The sequence below is a fragment of the Ammospiza caudacuta genome, chromosome 6 (genome assembly GCF_027887145.1).
Source record: "Ammospiza caudacuta isolate bAmmCau1 chromosome 6, bAmmCau1.pri, whole genome shotgun sequence".
NCBI classification, from domain to species: domain Eukaryota; kingdom Metazoa; phylum Chordata; class Aves; order Passeriformes; family Passerellidae; genus Ammospiza; species Ammospiza caudacuta.
Window position 1 is genome coordinate 196,279 of NC_080598.1, and position 17,947 is coordinate 214,225.

The following is a 17,947-nucleotide window of genomic DNA, read 5'->3' on the forward strand; positions in this document are numbered from 1 at the left end:
CTTCCATGCTTTACTTTCCTCAGTCATTATTAGAATTCGTCTTTAGAACTGTCTTTAGAGGTGGACAAAAGCCTCATCCAGGTGTGTTGCTGTTGTCAGATGTATCAGGGTGGCATCGCTGACTGTCTGGATAGATGCAATCGGCTGCTCCCGGCCGGGGTAGTCAAAAGACATGGTTTGGATTTCACAATATTTTTATACCATACATTAATAGCATGAATTATCTCTACCATATATTACATACCTGACATGAAACACGGCTTTGTGTTTCACACCAGGGAGCCTCGGGGACAACGGTGGAGACTGTCCCGGGGACACCCGCGGGGCTGTGCCGGGTGTGAAAAATGCATGTATTTTAGGATTGGCTTTTCGCAAATATTAAAATGAATATTATATGTGTTGTGTTAGAAAGCAATGCTGTATTCATTCTCTTAAGTACTGTGTTAAATATAGTTTTAGGTTATAAAAATTGTTAAAATAGAAACGATGCTATGTAGGATGCTTTGTTTAACAGAAAGGGCTTGCAGCGAGATAGCAGCCACAGGACACCTGAATCTTTCAGAGAAAGGAAATTTATTGCCTTCTTATCAGAAGAAACGAACTTCTTCCCGCCTTGGAGGCGCTGTTAGAATTAGAAGGAAGAAGCTGACGCTGACCAGACAGAATCTTGCGTTTGAATGGAATTTATGCATCATGGATGGGATGTATGAATATGCAACAGGTTATTGGTTTTAAGGGTTAATCCTTTGTTAACGGGTGTCCTTTTTCGGGCTTGTGCTGCCCAGAAAAAGGTACCCGGACGTCCATAACTCTTTGTATTTATTCTCTCATATTGTCCTAATTCAGTTTGTCCAAATTGTTATTACTCTAATTGTGCTACTATTTTTACAACCATTTTATTACTATTACACTTTTAAAATTTTAAAAACGAGTGATTGGCGTTTTTCACACGGGGATAACGGCGGGGACTGTCCCGGGGAGCCTCGGGGATACCCACGGGGCTGTCCCGGGGATAACGGCGGGGCTGTCCCGGGGAGCCTCGGGGACAACCGCCGGTCTCGCCGGGCGGTGCCGGGCGCCGCGGGGACAACGGCCGGCTGCAGCGGCAGTGCCTCGGCTGTGCCATGACCGTGCAGCGCCCGTCGTGGCCGCCGCTGTACTTCCCGCACTTCCACGGCACGGAGCCGGTGCCGCGGCCGGCGGGCGGCGCCTGGGCCCCGCTGGCCGCCCTGTGCTGGCCGTGGCAGCCGCTGCCGGCCGCGGCCGGGCCGCCCCGCTACGCCGCGCTGCCCGCGCCCGTGGTGCCGGAGCCGCCGCGCCTCTGCTGCCCGCCCGCAGCGCCGCGGGCCGGGGAGGTGGCGCGGCGGCCCCCGGAGCTGGCGCAGCTGCAGCTGCAGGAGGAGATGTGCGAGCTGGGCATCCGCCTCAAGGAGCTGGAGCTGGCGGCGCTCATCGGCGACGGCTTCGATGCCAGGCAGTGTGCGTGCGCCGCCCGCCGCGCCCGGGCTGCGCGGGGCGGTGCGGGAGGAGCTGCGGGCATCGGCACCGGCACCGCCCCGCACAGCCCGGGTACCCCGGCAGGGAGCCCGGAATAGGGCAGGATGGATGTGGGGCGGGTTTGGGGTATCTCCGCCCCGCAGCGCCCTAGCGCCAGCCCGGGGCAGCGCAGGTGCGTGCGGGAACAAAAGGCATTAATTGTCCCGGGTCAGCCCGGTCACCGCTCAGGGAAGCCGGCTGAGGGCACGGTTAGAAGAGTCACGCGAACTACGGGTGTAGTAGTCACTCGCGTAGTCACAAAACCCCCAAAGTCGTTAAATGACAGCAAACAAACCAACGCAGGCATCACTCAAGCGAGAGGGAGTTGGTACATGCAAAATGTATGGAGTAGCAGCGAGACCCTGCGGTTGTGCACCGGCACCGGCCCCGCAGTCCGGCCGCGGGTCCCCCTGGCAGGGAGCCCTAAAGCAGGATGAGAGTGTGAGGCAAGTTTAGGGTATCTCTGCTCTGCAGCGCCCTAGAGCCAGCCCGGGGACACTGCGAGGCGGCACTGCAGGGACAAATGGCATTGATTGTCCCGGGTCAGCCCGGTCACCACTCAGGGCACTCCCCCGCACACCACAAACCACGTAAAACAACGACGCATTAACCAGACAACTAGCATTGTAATTGCCATCTTAACCACCATGTCCGTCATCCTCCTTCCTATATCCCCTATCATCCTTACCATCGTCTGAGAAATTTAGGATTACCTAAGGAGTCACACGAAGTACAGGTGTAGTCACTGTCATAGTCACAAATCCCCCAAAGTTGTTAAACGACAACAAACAAACCAGTGCAGGCATCACTCAAGCGAGAGAGAGTTGGTACATGCAAAATGTATCAAGTAGCAATGAGACCCTGCAGTTGTCCATCAGCTTTGATGTCAAATATAGGCCAGGGATAGTTGGAGGCATAAAAAAATCCTCGAACCAAAACACAACTGGCTCCCCCAAAAACCTCAAAACAACCCACACCAAAAGAAACCACCAACCAAACAGAAACCCTCCTGTGAATTTGGCATTTTAATTTTGCAACCTGCTGGCCATGAAGAAAATGCAAGGAATAAAATAGTTCAGCAGATGATGGTGGTACTGAGAGTTCAGGTGGGGAGGCCAACAACTGTAAGGATTTCATGCTCATCTTTTCCTCCAAGGTCAAACAAACCAACGCAGACATCAGTCAAGCGAGAGGGAGTGGGTACATGCAAAATGTATAGAGTAGCAATGAGACCCTGCAGTTGTGCATCAGTTTTAATGTCAAATAAAGGCCAGGGATAGTTGGAGGCATAAAAAAATCTCCAAACCAAAACACACCTGCCCTCCAAAAAACTTCAACCCCTTGGTTTTATTTCTGGGTCAGGAATGGGTGTTTGAAAGGGTGCAGTAAACACTGGAAATGGCATTGGTTAAAGGAAGTGAGGAAGGAACTGTCTTAAAAGTTTTTAACTTTTTGAGGATTTGATGTAAAATAAAGGCCAGGGATAATTGGAGGCATAAAAAAATCCCCAAACCAAAACCCAGTTCCCCCAAAAAACGTCAAAACAACGCACACCAAAAGAAACCACCAATCAAACAGAAACCCTCCCATTAAATTATAAGTGAACTTGGCATTTTAATTTTGCAACCTGCTGGCCATGAAGAAAATGCAAGGAATAAAATAGTTCAGCAGATGATGGTGGTACTGAGAGCTCAGGTAGGGAGGCCAACAACTGTAAGGATTTCATGCTTATTTTTTCCTCCAAGATCACAGGAAACTTTCAGGAGTGCAAGAGTTACAGGAACACAGGGGAAATGCCCATCAGATACATGCATTCAAAGCAAAATCTCAAAAGAAATTCCACTTGGTAGTTTGCATGTATTTTCCCCTTCATTATAGCAGTACACACCACTTTCCATTTTTAATACCTAGTATTTTGAGAAACTCTAATTTTGAGGTATTTGCTAGCCAAGGCATTGTAAGGATTATTAGTTTGCTTAATACATTATTGGATTTACTTAAAAGTACTGTAAATTGTTAATGACATCATTAATGACAATTCGTGTTTCATTCCTGTTTAGATAAAATCCTGAAGGCACTGGAAGAAAAGAAGATACAAAGCATGAAAGCAATGCAGAACATGAAGTAATGTCCACCAACACACTGTGGATTATTTCAGCTGGATATTTTGCCACTATGACTGTGGATTGTTTTAATGAGTCTTTAATATTGGGTTTCTACTCACCATATGTTGTTCTCCTCCTCTTAAAAGTATAGCATATTGTTGACTTCTTTTGTGTATTATTTGTCTGGTACTAGTTACTGATAACACTACTGTGTATTTGAACCTTTTTCTTTTTATCCAATTACTTTATGCAGGAAGCATATAATATTTTCTTCAAAAACACTGAGAAATTAACACTGTTTTTGTCAGGATTCTCAGCGGTCCATATCTGCAGCTGGGAAATGCAGAAATGGCAAATATAAAATATGGTTGGGTTTTGTTTTTTTTTAATTCTAAGTATATTAAGTGCAATTTTGAGTAAACAGGTATGGCCAAAAGTCCTAAGCCTCTAAACCAGCTTAAAGAACTACTTTCACCTTAGCATAAAAAAAACTTTTTTATAATCACAGTGTATTCCTTTATAACCATAAAATTACAGAAGCTGTGACTTGAGTTGGTTTTTAACAGAGCAGGCACATGACATTTAGTGTTAACTGATATTTTACCATAATTTTAGGAATAACAGTGCTTGGGCCAAAGCCTGTGGCAGTTTTTGAAGTGACAACATCCTTATGTTTGGAAGGTACATCCTTTCATAAGTAAAAATGGACAGAGGCAGGGATGGCAGACTGAAGATCTGGACAGCATTCAGCATTCAAAAATAATGTCACCCATTAAGAACACCACAAAGGAGCAAATAGGCTCATCAGACTGATAAAAAAATACTGATTACTTTTTCCTATTCCATTTCCAAAGCAGTAGGTGGCAGCATGAAATAATAAAGTTACCGACCCTGAAGCTGCAATATTTTGGCAAAGAGCTTTATTTTTAGGAGGACTATTTTAACCTCTGTTTATTTAAACTGTGTTCAAATTACTCAGCTGTGAAATGTTTTAATACAATCCAATATCAAAAATTTATTTCCTCTTACTGTTTATTGCAACATTCATCCTTATAGGGCCTCAATCTTTCTAGCCAGATTTTGATCTACTGTACACAGAGTTTATATATTTTTTTTTAATCTAGTTTATAACTCCCATTTGTCAATCATCAAATTACAGCAATCACATTTTAATGTGATTACAAATGAACATTAGAAATCTGGGCTGCAGTGTTTCACTGCTCCCTCTGCAGAAAGAGGATAAAAAGTCTCTCAAAGGGTTTTGAGGCTTAAGTAGAAATGGTCAATTGCAGTGAAAATGTGAATGGTTAAGCTGAAATTGTTGGTTTCAATGAAAATGAGAACTGGTTTAGTATCCAAATTAAATATCAGAAAACAAATTTGGATTGGACAAAAAGGGCCATTATACAGAGGCCTTCAGAGGCTTTGTGGGCAAGTGAGGGCTTTAAAATCAAGGTAGGTAACAGAGGAACTATCTTGATTGTCCCAATCTCCAGATCAGTTTAGTTCCTAAACCACAATAAATTTTCCAAGGTTACTGCAAGGGCCTACAGAGGTTTCCATTACATGGAATTGCTGCTTCCTAACAATTACTTCTCAGCTTTTACCAAGTCTTTGACTTTACATCCAGCTCTCATCAGCCATTATTCACTTTTTTTCTTTATTCCTTTGTTTTCTTGGCTTAAACAGACCTGCTTCCCACGGCACACAGTTGAAATATTTTCCATCTGTTGTTCTGTTTTTCATATGGCCTTTATGTTGAAACAACACTTGGAGTTTAATTACTGGATGATAACACAAGGAATAGCATCAATTAATGTGTAATCTCAGAGCTGCCTGGGATCACACATCTCCTGAAAAAATCATCTGGACCATGGCATTTAGCAGAGTGATCACCCTTGTGTCACCCACAGCACTCCTCCATCAGGATGCTTTGGTCAAAACCTTTCCTTTGGGGAAAAAAATAAAAGGGGGGAGAAAAAGGCTATTGGTGCATAATGGCAATTAGGCTGATTTCCATTTGCCCCTAAACATTTAACTTACTTACCTTTACTTTTCTGCTCTGTTTCCACCTGATCTTCTTAAATCCAGTAATTTGCTCTCATCTGAGGGCTTATGGTTTCATCTCAAAGCTGGTCTGTTTATCATTCCCTTTGTAAAAATTAAGCCATGTATTAGACAAAATAGAACAGCATTCTTACCACATTTTCCTTTATTCACAAAGGACGTGCCATTCATTTTTTAATTGTTTCTGTTCTCTTAGATTGCTCAGGGGAGGCTAAACCTGGCATTCAGATGAAGGAACAATTCAGATCTCTCTCATGTAGCTGCCTTGTGACTCAACAAATCTATCCCTATTGCATTCAAGGCAGAAATTTAAGGCTACAAATTTGATTCCTAGGCAGAGATCTCCAAACATCAGTAGGTTGCTCCAATTTCTAATCCCAAATAAGGCAAGCCTCTCAAAAAGCAGAGTGTCACACCTTCCCAGCCTGAGCCTGCACCTGCAGTGACACCCAGGTGCTCCCCAAGGAGAGCTTCAGGTCTCACTTGTGAAACCTCAAATGGCCTTGGCTGCTTTATGGTGGGCAAAATGAGATACAAAGCTATTCAAGAACCAGAATGCATTTCAACTTTATTTTATATCAAACGGTTGGGTCCATTAAATTTCACACTGCTGTGTTTGAGTTTGCCACATTAAAATTCTCCAAATAGATATTCAGCCTTATTACAATGGATCATTAGAATTTAAATTAATCTTCAAGTCAAGCTGCCTTAATTAGTTCAGGGGCAGATTAGAAAGGAAATCCAAAAGCAGTAAGCCATCATGAAATGATTTTTCTGCTTTCAGCAGCGTCTTCTGCATTTTGGATTCACCTGATCTGAAAATTCAGAGCTAATATCTCAAGGGGAGGTAGGGAAATTGAGAAGCACCTAACTCTGGGAAAGTTGTCCTCATTTGTGAAAACTTGTCAACATTTGTGAAACAGCCTCAGATTTTGGTGTATCTTGAGAAAAGCCAGAACAACCCCCTGAGGCAGTTTAAGTACTCACAGTCACAGCATGTATATAAAATATATAAATACATATATACATTTAAAAAATTATATCATAATTAGGCCATCTGTCTAGAACCTTATTAGTGATACTTACACTAGGAATTTCATTTATCGTCTATTTTTGGAAGATCCTTTCCAGCCTCTTTCTTCCTCTGAAACTACAAAGTAGTAGTAAAGGAACTTTTTATTCCGAATTTCTTGCATGACAAATTATACAAAAGCAGCCCTGTCAAAAGCTGCATTTTCCTCTTCCTTCTGCTTCAGACTGACAGCACGAAACTTAGGCCTGCATAAATTATATTAAAAACCACAAAAACTGGATCTAAAGAGGAGGAGACAGCAGGAACAACCAATAAGTAGCAACACAGATTTTAAAACATATTTTATTTCATGTGCAAAGTTGCCAAGGAAAACACACGTACAACTTCAGCTAAGCTATAGCCACTAACATGAAAGGAACTATTCTATGTACTCATAAGCTTTATTTCTAGAATCACCCTATGGCTCAGAGTAAAAACATAAGGATTTGGTAATGATCCAGAACATTTTAAATCCCCCCTTTTCAGTCATATGTAAAATTCTACCATCAGCATGTAGTTTTAAGTAACAGGTCTTGGAGATTTTCCTTCTGATTGCATAGTATAAAATTTTAATTATTTCTTATTCTCTTGATTTAATCCCTAGACTCAGCTTTAAATTTGCTCTCAATGTTGCAGCTTCAGAAAATTAATTTTCCCACTTACAGCTGAAATACTCATAAATTTTGAGCAAGTTTCACAGACACAGCCGTTACAATTCAGTTGAATCAAGCTGTGAACACCAAAGATAACATGGATTTTTGTAATCATGCAGAGCTAGTCCTTTCCATAGTTCAAAGATGTAAGAAAAGTTCATTTCCTTGGAAAGTGAGATCTGTTGCCTGGGAAGTGAGACAGTTTATTGATATAAATTCTGTAAATCTCTGTAAAAAAGTGTAGAGGCTGTTATTGGAAAGGCTTCCTAGAACATACTGCAATATTTTCAAGAGGTTTTTTATTTTCCCTTGTAAATTCACATTTATTGAAATGCTACCATAGGAATAGGTACTTTATAGTCCTGAACAATTCCCAAAGCTCCATGAAGTAATAAAGTAGCCACTGCAGTCCAGGTCTGAGTTTCAGCAGAGCAGTGAGGAGAGGCAGTTCCTTCACCCTGCCCACACATGGGACACTGAGGCACAGACACATTTTGGACCAATCCAGAATCCTGAAGAGCAGCAAACTGACCTCCCATCTCCCAGTTTCCAGCCACCCATAACCAGACAGCATCCTTCCTCTCCTGGCACAGTTTTAAGACACTTGTGATGGCTAATTTATTGGGGGGGTTACTGCTCAGCCCTGTTCTCCTTGAAGGGAGCAGGTGTTTTGCCAGTAAACAAAAAAAAAACAAAAACAAAAACAACAAAACAAAACAAAACAAAAAAACAAAAAAAAAACAAAAAAAAATTGCCAGTAAACAAAATCTTGCAGCAGAAAATTTACCTGTAGCTGTGGTTTGCCTCAACACTAAAAGGAGAACACACAAAAGCACACTGTGGGCTGAAGCCATGCAGTGCCATGGCTGTTTAAAAATTCTGTCCTGTGTTGGTTCTTACTTCTGTCACACCAGCTGTCAGCAAGGTAAACAGTGCACTTCTTTGTGTACAACATGTCAAATTCATATTCAGAATGCACAGCAATGGCAGGGAAGACTTCAAATGAAAATAAAAAGTCAAAAAGCATAAGAATATCTGTGCTGGACAAACATGATTTCTGATGAATCCAAAGAACTGCCCTGTTGTTAGGCCTGAGCTGTTTCTGTTGGGTTGCTAAATCCTGCATCAAAATTTAAGCCTCAGCAAAATGGGTTCTATCATATTTTCCAAAATCCTTGGCTTCACTCTCATTTTTTTTCTATCAAGTATGACGTTGAATACAGCTTGCAGAAGTCAGCAGCAAGATGAAATGAAAAAGCCTTCCCAGTCAATTTGTCACAGAAGGAAATATTAAAATTTGTTTGTTGCAAAAAAAAGTGTTCAGGTTTTTCCTCATTGCAGCATGGAGAGTATGAGATAAAGACAGGGATAAAGAATAAATTTCAGTTTTACTTACATCCAGATCTCCTTGCCAGATACACAAGACCTTAACTGATGACCCAGTGTTTGGACTGGTTTACACAGCACAGAAATGCTCTGGCCTCCAGTGAAGAGAGAATACTCTGGAAGAGAAATTCACCTGCTCTCTAAATATTGTAATCAGTGGAATCACCTTTCCTTGTGATTTACAGTCCTTTGCACCCATTATTGCCCAGTGGCTAAATGTAAATTTCTAAAGTTACAAAATTGTTTACAGACCCCAATATAGTAACAACTTACTCCTTGGGTATGAATTGAGTGTGGAAAATTCATGAAGTCAAACTTCCTAAAACAAGAATTATTTTTAACAAATTCAAAAAAAGAAAAAGAAAATCAAACTCCTGAAACACCTCTTCATGACACTTGTAATTATTTTCAACACATCTATGATACATTTGACCACCTAACTATTTAAAGCCCATTTCTCCTCTTCCATGAGCTTCATAACAGAACAACTCTGAGATTTATCTCTTCATTACTACCTCTCTACCCCTTAAGGAACCTGAAATGGATGGGGACAAATTGATGGACAAATAGAACCAGTTTTGAAAAAATATTTAAATATTTTTTGACACACAGATATATAGATACGCATGAATATGATACAATATTCATCAGAATATGGTCTTAAAGCAATTTTAAAAGCATGAAATATTATATGATTTGGGGGCATTTCAACTATTTTTAAAATCAGCACCTAAACCACTTTGTGCAATGCAGTTATTTTCAGGAGAAATTCTGCAGTATTGACCAGCTGTGCCTTTATGACTTGGTCATCTTGAAAGATTTTTAAAGAGCAAGTCAGTATGCAATTTCTTTACTTATCTATATATAAATCTCATTTCCACAAGTTGAGTTTTGCATTATTTATTTCTGAGAGAAAGGCAAAAGTTCAAAAAAAGCATTCTCAGAGAGTATTCTTCTCCTTAAAAAATGAGAAGAAAAAAATAAAAAAAATTTGAATTCTTTTGATAAACAAAAAAGAAATCTGCTGCTCATTCCTGGAGTTAAAAATTAACCCATGAAGGGAAAGCTGCATTTTCTAGTATGTGTGAGCAACATGCAAGATCCCTGTCTCGCTGCCATTTCATGTCAGTGTGGGCTGGGAAGCCACTGGGATTTATTAGTGTATAAGAAATTCAAGAGCAGGACAATAACTGGTTGGACACAGAGTTTGGAACTCCTGGGACGTGCACAGGATGAACAGGGGCAGCAAAATGCAGTGAGCTCAGAAAACTTGCTGCTTTTAAGCTCCCTCTGACTTCCAGAGGCTGGCAGTCAGCTCTTACACTGGCAATGCAGGGCTAAAAAACATACATTAAATGTCATTAATTCCTTAGCAATCAGACATCTTGAAATGTAATGGAAACTGTGGTCAGCTTGGTACATATCAGCCCTTAAACAAAACAATTCTGTCACTCAACCTAATGTTGCATTTTCTACCTGCCTCTCATTTTTACCTCACACTTCTTATGTGTCTCTTTCAAAGAGAGTCTAAAAAAGAAATGATCACAGTTTAAGATAATACCCTCATTTCTATATATAGGGCTTGCATGCACCTTTATCAAGTTCTACTCACAGTATTATGACATAAAAATATTACTCATATTTCCAGACTGAGTGCTAGAGTTTCCAACACAGATTATATGTCAAGAAATGACTCTCAACAAGTCAAGAAATTACTGCCAACAAGTTCCCTTTTATCCTTTTACTGTTCTACTGATGCTAATAAATGTCACAAGTGTTTTTTCCAAGTGAAAGTGGTCAGGACACACAAACCAAGAAGGATTTTTTTTGTTGTTTCATTTGCAACTGTTTCTACTGATGATTTACAACTCTGAAGACAGACAGTGGTCAGAACATCAAGATTTTGTGTGCACAGTAAACAGTACTTTCACCTTAACATTTAACATATCTTTAAAGAAAATTGGGGCATTGAATAGAAAAAACTAAATTACTACTTTTTTCTCAGTAAAAGTGGTATGGATATATCTGGACAAGGTTATCACTTTAAACACAAATACTTTCTTCTTTGAAATCAGTATTGAAAAACTATATTGTACTCGTAGCCATACAAAATGTTTATTATATTACAAATAATTTGTACACTATATTTTCACTTTATCATTGCTTTGTGCTCAGACAGTATAAATATTACAGCATGATTTTTCTTTCCCAGCAATGTCCTAACTGTCCTGATATAATCTGACTTGATACTTAAAAAAAAATTACAGAAACATATTACAAACAGGATAAAAAGGCATCATGAATGAAGAATGTAAGATGGTTTTCTGAATAAAGTGCACGACAATGGTTTCAGTGATGATTCAGGAAATATTCAGTAGACTGCACATCATCCATAATAATACCAAACAAAATAAATTTTGAATCTCTAACAGGTCTTCATCAGAAGTATGAAGAGTACTTTGTTTAACTATACTGAAATGGTTTTTCTTTCTAGAAGGCCATTTAAATGCTTTTGCTCAGGGGTTTTCCATTTTCTACAGACATCCAAACCCTGGACATCTCTATATTTTCCAAAATTTTTAGTTTCCAGTATGGCAAGATACAAGATCCATTGTGTAAGATGTATGAGACTTTACCCTCACACATTTTTAATAGAACTATTAAATTGCCACAATTTAAGAATGGGAACAGACTTACAAACAGAGTTAAGTGTCCAAAAGATGCTGTTTAAAACTGGAATGCCCTGTTTCCTGTGACTTTTTTGGGAATACACTGTTACATCTCCCTTCCCACCTCTATGGCTTCAGCGTGCTCATCCATGGGATCCTGGCTGCTTGCACAATTTCAGCTTCAGGAGAACTCTGCAAAACTGGCTAGAGAAATGTATTACACAGCACATTTCACCCCCATTGCTTAGAAGGACCCATTTACTTGCAAAATTTCACTGGGCTACATAGAAGAATCATTCAAAAACTGATAATAAAGCTGATGCAGAATGTGGCTGGCACAACCTGGTGTAGGTTTACTTTCCAGGTTAGCCCAAGGCAGCTGTGAACTAGCTGAGGCTAAATAAAATCAGCTGCTCTTCCATTATATCTGCACTCATGTTACAGTGATCCAACTGACTGAAAAATAAACAAAATTCTGTTTGAGGGATCTAGTGAAATTTGCTTTTATAGACAAAGCCCAATAGAGAAAATAAACCCTGCTGTCAGTGAGTGAAATTCCCACTGAAGCCAACCAGAACCTGTCTTTCTGTGGTACACTGAGTTCGGCCCAGTATTTTTCAGCTGTTATTCTTAAAGTGTGATGCTCTTAGCCAGCTATTCATTTAACCAAATTTGGCTGTGTTGTATCACACTGATAATATCAGCATTACCTGGCTGACAGGTAACTGAGACAGCAGTCAGCCTTTACTAGACTTGCATTTATATGAAAAATTGAGTTTCTTTGGTTGTTTAGTATCCAAGTCACCCAATTGTATATTTGTGTACTCCAGACATAGCACGATTATACTGATCAGTAAAATTATCAGGGTTTGTTCTTTCTTTTTCCACTTAGTTTATGGAAATTTTCTGACTATAGCAGACTAGTCACTTATATAAATATACAGCACATATATACATAGAAATTACAAAAATACATTTTTTTATATCTGATTTTAAATAATAAAAATGAAATTTCACATTTATCGAAAGATTAGCTAGCATTCCAAATGCTTCTGCAATATTCAAGGTATTGGAGCAGAGGATGTCTGTATATTCTAGGATAATTACGCATCACAGTCTCAGGGTTTATAGTATAATTATTAAAGGGAAAAATAGCTCTGCTTTAAAAGTTTGTGCTTCATCAATTTCTTCCTCTATCCCCTATTCTAGTCTTCTTTCTCCTTCTCTCAATTTACTGATGGCCAAAAAAGCTAAACCAAGTTCCCTTTCTCACATCAGTTAAGACCAAAGAAACTCAGAGAAATGAAATGATCAGACAAAATAGTAATTGAGGATAACTAAATAACCCACTGAAATGAAGGACATTACCTTTAACTCCAGTTGACATCAAACACCCAACACAACAAACTTTGCAAAAACTTCAGATCCTGAAGCTAATTGCTGAAGGAACTGAAAACAACTGTTCATGTCTCCAACTAGTTTGTACAACTGCAAAATATTAACTACTGTCCCATCCCAAGTGGTTTGATTTTCTTTTGGGATTGGATTCCTACCACAACGCAGTGTAACAATCAGTGACCTTTATCTTGCACAATATGAAGTCAACATCATTTCTGGCAATGCTCTCTTTTTCACAGAACATTCATATTTTTGTTAATCCATGTAGCTGTTAACTTATTTACAAGTTAATATAGTAATTAGGTCCTCTACATTCAGAACTTCCTGGGTGCGCATTCACCGTGCCAGCACAATCAAAATCAACTGCAGCTTCAGGTAGCACTTTCTGGCATCACTTTAGTAGATAGCATTGCTAAAGAAAGAGGGAAAAAAGCACTGTGTTGAACAGAGGTTTCCCTGTCCAAGCAGGTGTATTCATTTTTCCAGGTTGGAAGGATTTAAAGGTCTCAGGTTTACCAGCTTCACATGCTTTCAGAGTGAAAAGCCCGATTATAAAGCAAACAGGAAAAACCTTTTTTCATTTATCTGGGAAGCTTTTAGCACCAATATCCTTTGCTGGCTCTTCATGCATTGTATTCTTTCACGCTGAAAAAAAAAATCTCCTCCATAATTCATCAGTGTCACTGAATGACAAGGTAGCCACCAATCACGGAAATGTTATTCACCTTCTCTACAGTCCTCTCTTCTTTCACTTCTTTGCACTGTTAATAGGATGAAGAGACTCTGAGCTATTTACAGGACTTTTATTTGTATTACTTAATTGTGTTGAATTCTTTTGGTTTGAATATAGTGTCTGGGATGAAAAGGCCAAAATGACTCTGCATTGCTGAAATCAGCACCCCTTATACAATGTCCCACAGCAGACAATTAACACGGCCACTGCCACACCAGCCATGGCCTCCAGCAAACCCTGTTATGCAGATTTTTTCTTCTCTTATCAAAGTTTTGGCATGCAGAAGTTATTTTCAGCAGCTCTGCCTCTGGGCCTGTAAATGGAACTTCTTGTGGCACAGACATGTTCAGCAGCATCTTTAGTGAGGATGGGTCATAATACGAGAGCAAAGTGACAAACAATTGCATATGGTTGATCTCATCAGTATGAAACAGTTTCCTGGCAGCTTTTCCTCAGCTGGAAAGCAGAATTTCATTTCTTCAGAGCCCTGTTGCTCTGCTTTAAGTCATTTCATAGTGTTGACTTTTCATACAGATTAAAACGCCATCGCTTTGGCACAATTCACAGAAAGTTAGTGGCTGAAAATTAAAGGAGCTGCTTTCTTGGCTTCCCCAGGTCACAAGACACAAACACCGTGCACAGAAGATACATTAGACCTGGAACTCAAACATATCTGTCTGCTTCTTGGCCAGCTTGGCCACTTCTTCCCTTATTGCCTTGACGAGGGCAGCCGTGGAGATGTTGGTGAGCGGCGCGTCCGAGGGGTCGTTATCGGCCAGGCTGTGCTGCGAGGCGGCAGCGGAGGCCAGCGGGGCCTGCTCCAGGCTGGGGTGCAGGCTGCCCTGCTGGCTGTACTGCCTGGGCAGCCTGGAGGGGGAGTTGTGCTGGTAGCGGGGCCTCGGGTAAGCCTCGATGTAGCCAGGCAGGGGCACCTGCAGGAATTATATTGCACAGGGTTATGCGGAACAATCGATCCGCCAGCGACCACAAACCTCCCTGGGGCAGAGGTGAGAGAGAGAGCACCAAAGGAAGGGAATGCAAACCTCAGAATTAATTCCCAGCTTCAGGGTGACCCCAACTTCTGGGAATGATTGGCATCTGACTCCATGATTCAGAAGAGTGAAATATTGCCTTATTAAAACTATATTCTATCACATTATACTATTCTAAAGAGATACTATGCTGAAGAGATACTAAAGAAAAACCCATGACTGTCTCCAGACAGTCAGGACACAACTTGGACCTAATAGGCCAATTAACATAAACAACCATCACCAGAATCCAATTAAGAACTCACTCTCAGTAAGCAATCTCCATAACACATTCCACATGTGCAAAAACAACAGGAGCAGTGAATAGAGATAAGAATTGTTTTCTCTTCTTCTCTCTGTGCTTCTCCAGGAAAAATCCTGGGACAGAGAATTATATCTCCCTCTGTTCAGAGAATGTGAATGCCACAAGCTTCTGCCTACACATGCCTGTCCTGGCATGTACCATTTATGTACGTCCCAGCTGTGGCAGCAGAAACATCTGCTTGTCCTCATTTATCATCACCTCCAAAAGTCCAAGGGAAAAGGTTTTTCTGGAAGTGAGCTCTCTGCTTAGCAAACACTTAGGTTTTAAACAAACAGCATGATTTTAGTACACCAAAAACCTGTAACAGAAAAGCAGTTTTCTGATTTCTAGCTAATCCAAGCTAGCCAAGTGTCTGGCCTCACTGGTCCTAACAGAAACTCACTAGATCCAGACACCAGGGATAAGCTCAGGTGTGCCAGTTTGGAAATTCAAGGCTCAAAGGGATGTTTGACTGCTCAGAAGTGTCAGGATTTCTGGCCATGTCTAACAGAATAACATGAGGGATTAATAATTTTTGTAACTCCACAGATTTACAAGCCCCATGTTAGCTAAAACTAAAACAATAACATAGGCCCTTAAGTCACAATGAGAGATTAAATTTCTTTCACCAGTCTTTTTGGCACTCAGAAGATTTTAATGCATCAAATAAAAATCAATATTTATGATTTCCAAAAGTCTATAAAATGGGAATCTACAGGCCTTAATTTTGAAGAAGGCTTTATGCCTGAAGCTTGACCTCTACACAGCCTTGGGTATCCATCAAATGCTGAAGAGAATGTCAAACATGTTCACTATGGTGTGATGAGACAAATGTAGGAAGCAGGTATGGTACGAAAGTGATCATTAGATGTAGGCACCTCTGTTTAGTTTACAACAGGCTCTTCAAAAGGTGATTGTACTACAACAATATGTGATCACACCACTAGAGGCCACCAAGTTACTCTTTTCACTAAGCATCCAGCAGCTGGGAAAATAATTGCTTTGTGGATACAGTTTCATTGTCCCACAGAACTTAGTGTTTCAACGCTTACCATTTGTCTCAGAGAATAATATATTACAGTAATTGTGCTTATAAAATAGTTCCTTGTTGTAAAATCTCCTGTTTCCTCCCTTGTTTACAGTCTAGGCTAGCAGAAATGTGTGGAAAATGAAGAATCTTATAGATATTTAGCCTCTGTTCTCAATAATTTTAAGAAAATCTTGGAATTGTGATCAAGCTATAATAAAAAGGCTCAAAACCTAAGACATGTCCAGGAATTCAAGCCCTGAGTATTAGTGAGAAAATCTGAGCATTACTTCAGATCTTTATGCTATTCACTTTTATTCAGGCTTTCTGACTGTGCTATATTGCTAATGCTATTACTAGCTCCTCTAGTAACGATTTTCAAATAAAGACAATTTCCTGACACATTTGCAAAATCATTATAGAAACTGCAGTAGTTTCTACATTTTTAACCCTTCTGCAAAGCCACTGGAGGGTTGAAATTTTGACTAACAAGGAATTGTTAAAGCTCTGCCATGGGTAAGTGAAAAGGGACATTTTTTTCCTCTGAATTCTATATTGCCATGGTTATTTTTCTGACAGTTTTTTACATCCCTCTTCATTCCTCTTTCCCTGAAGGAAACCCACAACAGGTTTATACTCTTCACTTTCCAGAGGAAGGAGCTGGGGGCTGGAGACTTGGTTTGCAGTTTTGACCCATTTGTTTCAGTCTCCACTTTTGACAAGTGATACCTGACTCTATTTCCACAGGACTGCAATCAAGAGTAGGGATACAGGAGAGAGAATGAATGGGAAACAAGTAAAATTTCCTTATTTGTTTCATGGCTTTTTCCCTTCTTAGAGAAAAAGTTCAAAATCGTTGCTAAGATACAATGGGCCTCCTGGATTTAAGATGTAAGGGTTAAAAACACACATAAAACAAATAAATAAAAAAAACCCCCACCAAAACAACAAAGGAAAATAAAGCTTTTCATGCTTTAAAAGGCAGCTCTGAGAAGGAAATTTATACCAGAGCATCACAAGCCTCCAGGAGTCAGGGGCACATCAGCAGGTGTGCTCAGCTTACAAATGAACAGCTTTTCTTTTTTTTTTTCCTGACAGTTCAGCCTTCAAATTCAGACTTGCACCTCAAAGTCATACTGAATTGTTTTCCTCACAGGCATTGGGAGCAGTAATGAAGAGTGAAAACAAAAAAAGCTGCCCCCAGGAACATTTATATGACTGTGTTGTCTCCTGCTTATCTGCTCAAAGCCAACTTAGATTTCAACTGCAATTCATTAAAATGTTCTGTGGACGATTTGCACAAGGAAATTGAATCTGTCTCCCAGGTTTTTTAGTCAGAGTGGTTCTGCATAGATACCAGATATGAGCTCAAGTAGAAGAATTTATCTTTTTTTTCCCTTGTGTAAAAAAAGCCCTACATTTGAGAAATTGTTTCAAACATGATAAACTACTGCAATTCATTTTAGGATGTTTCAACTTCAATTCTTTGAAATGTAGGTTTACTTTGGGCTAAAAATTACATCTGTTCCAGTCTGGGATTGTGCAATTAATTATTTAATTTATGATATGTCACTGCAGCCTTTGGGAGGATTTGAAACACTGCACAGCAGGGCTGCAGCAGTGCTGGGAGGTAAGATTTGGGAGCCAGGCTGTCTTGAGAAAAGCCTCCATGAGGGTAAGATGCTTCCCCAACTTTCAGACAGCTCAGGACTGTCTTGAGAGGCAGCATCACCTTTTCCTGACACGTGTCTATCTCAAAATTTAACCTTTCTCAGGAAAGGAAAATGACATCTAACCCACCAACTTTAAACAGGTGCCAGGCCCTAACCTAGTGAAGGATTCCACCCTCTAAAGATCTTGCCCACAGTTCCTGCTTGAACAGCTGAAGTATCTATGTCTAAGCCATCTCTTATGGCTTTTCACTGCTAGAGATTATTCCCATTCAAGGAAAAATTATCCTTTTCTG

General features: G+C 40.2%; 2 protein-coding genes across 2 annotated transcripts in view; one reads left to right on the forward strand and one right to left on the reverse strand.

Annotated features, from left to right (window-relative positions):
- The first annotated feature begins 1,124 nt into the window (after positions 1–1,124).
- C6H11orf91 (chromosome 6 C11orf91 homolog) lies at positions 1,125–3,664 on the forward strand. The gene is made up of 2 exons (XM_058807979.1): positions 1,125–1,479; positions 3,597–3,664. The coding sequence occupies exons 1-2, from the start codon at positions 1,125–1,127 to the stop codon at positions 3,662–3,664; spliced, it is 423 nt and encodes a 140-aa protein (XP_058663962.1).
- A 7,245-nt stretch (positions 3,665–10,909) lies between these two features.
- Positions 10,910–17,947, reverse strand: part of KIAA1549L (KIAA1549 like) — a gene marked incomplete at its 5' end in the record, with an annotated part of 131,424 nt that continues 124,386 nt past the window's right edge. The window contains one exon of the mRNA XM_058806928.1: positions 10,910–14,551. Coding sequence (XP_058662911.1) covers positions 14,270–14,551 — 282 coding nt within the window. The remainder of the gene's footprint in view (positions 14,552–17,947) is intronic.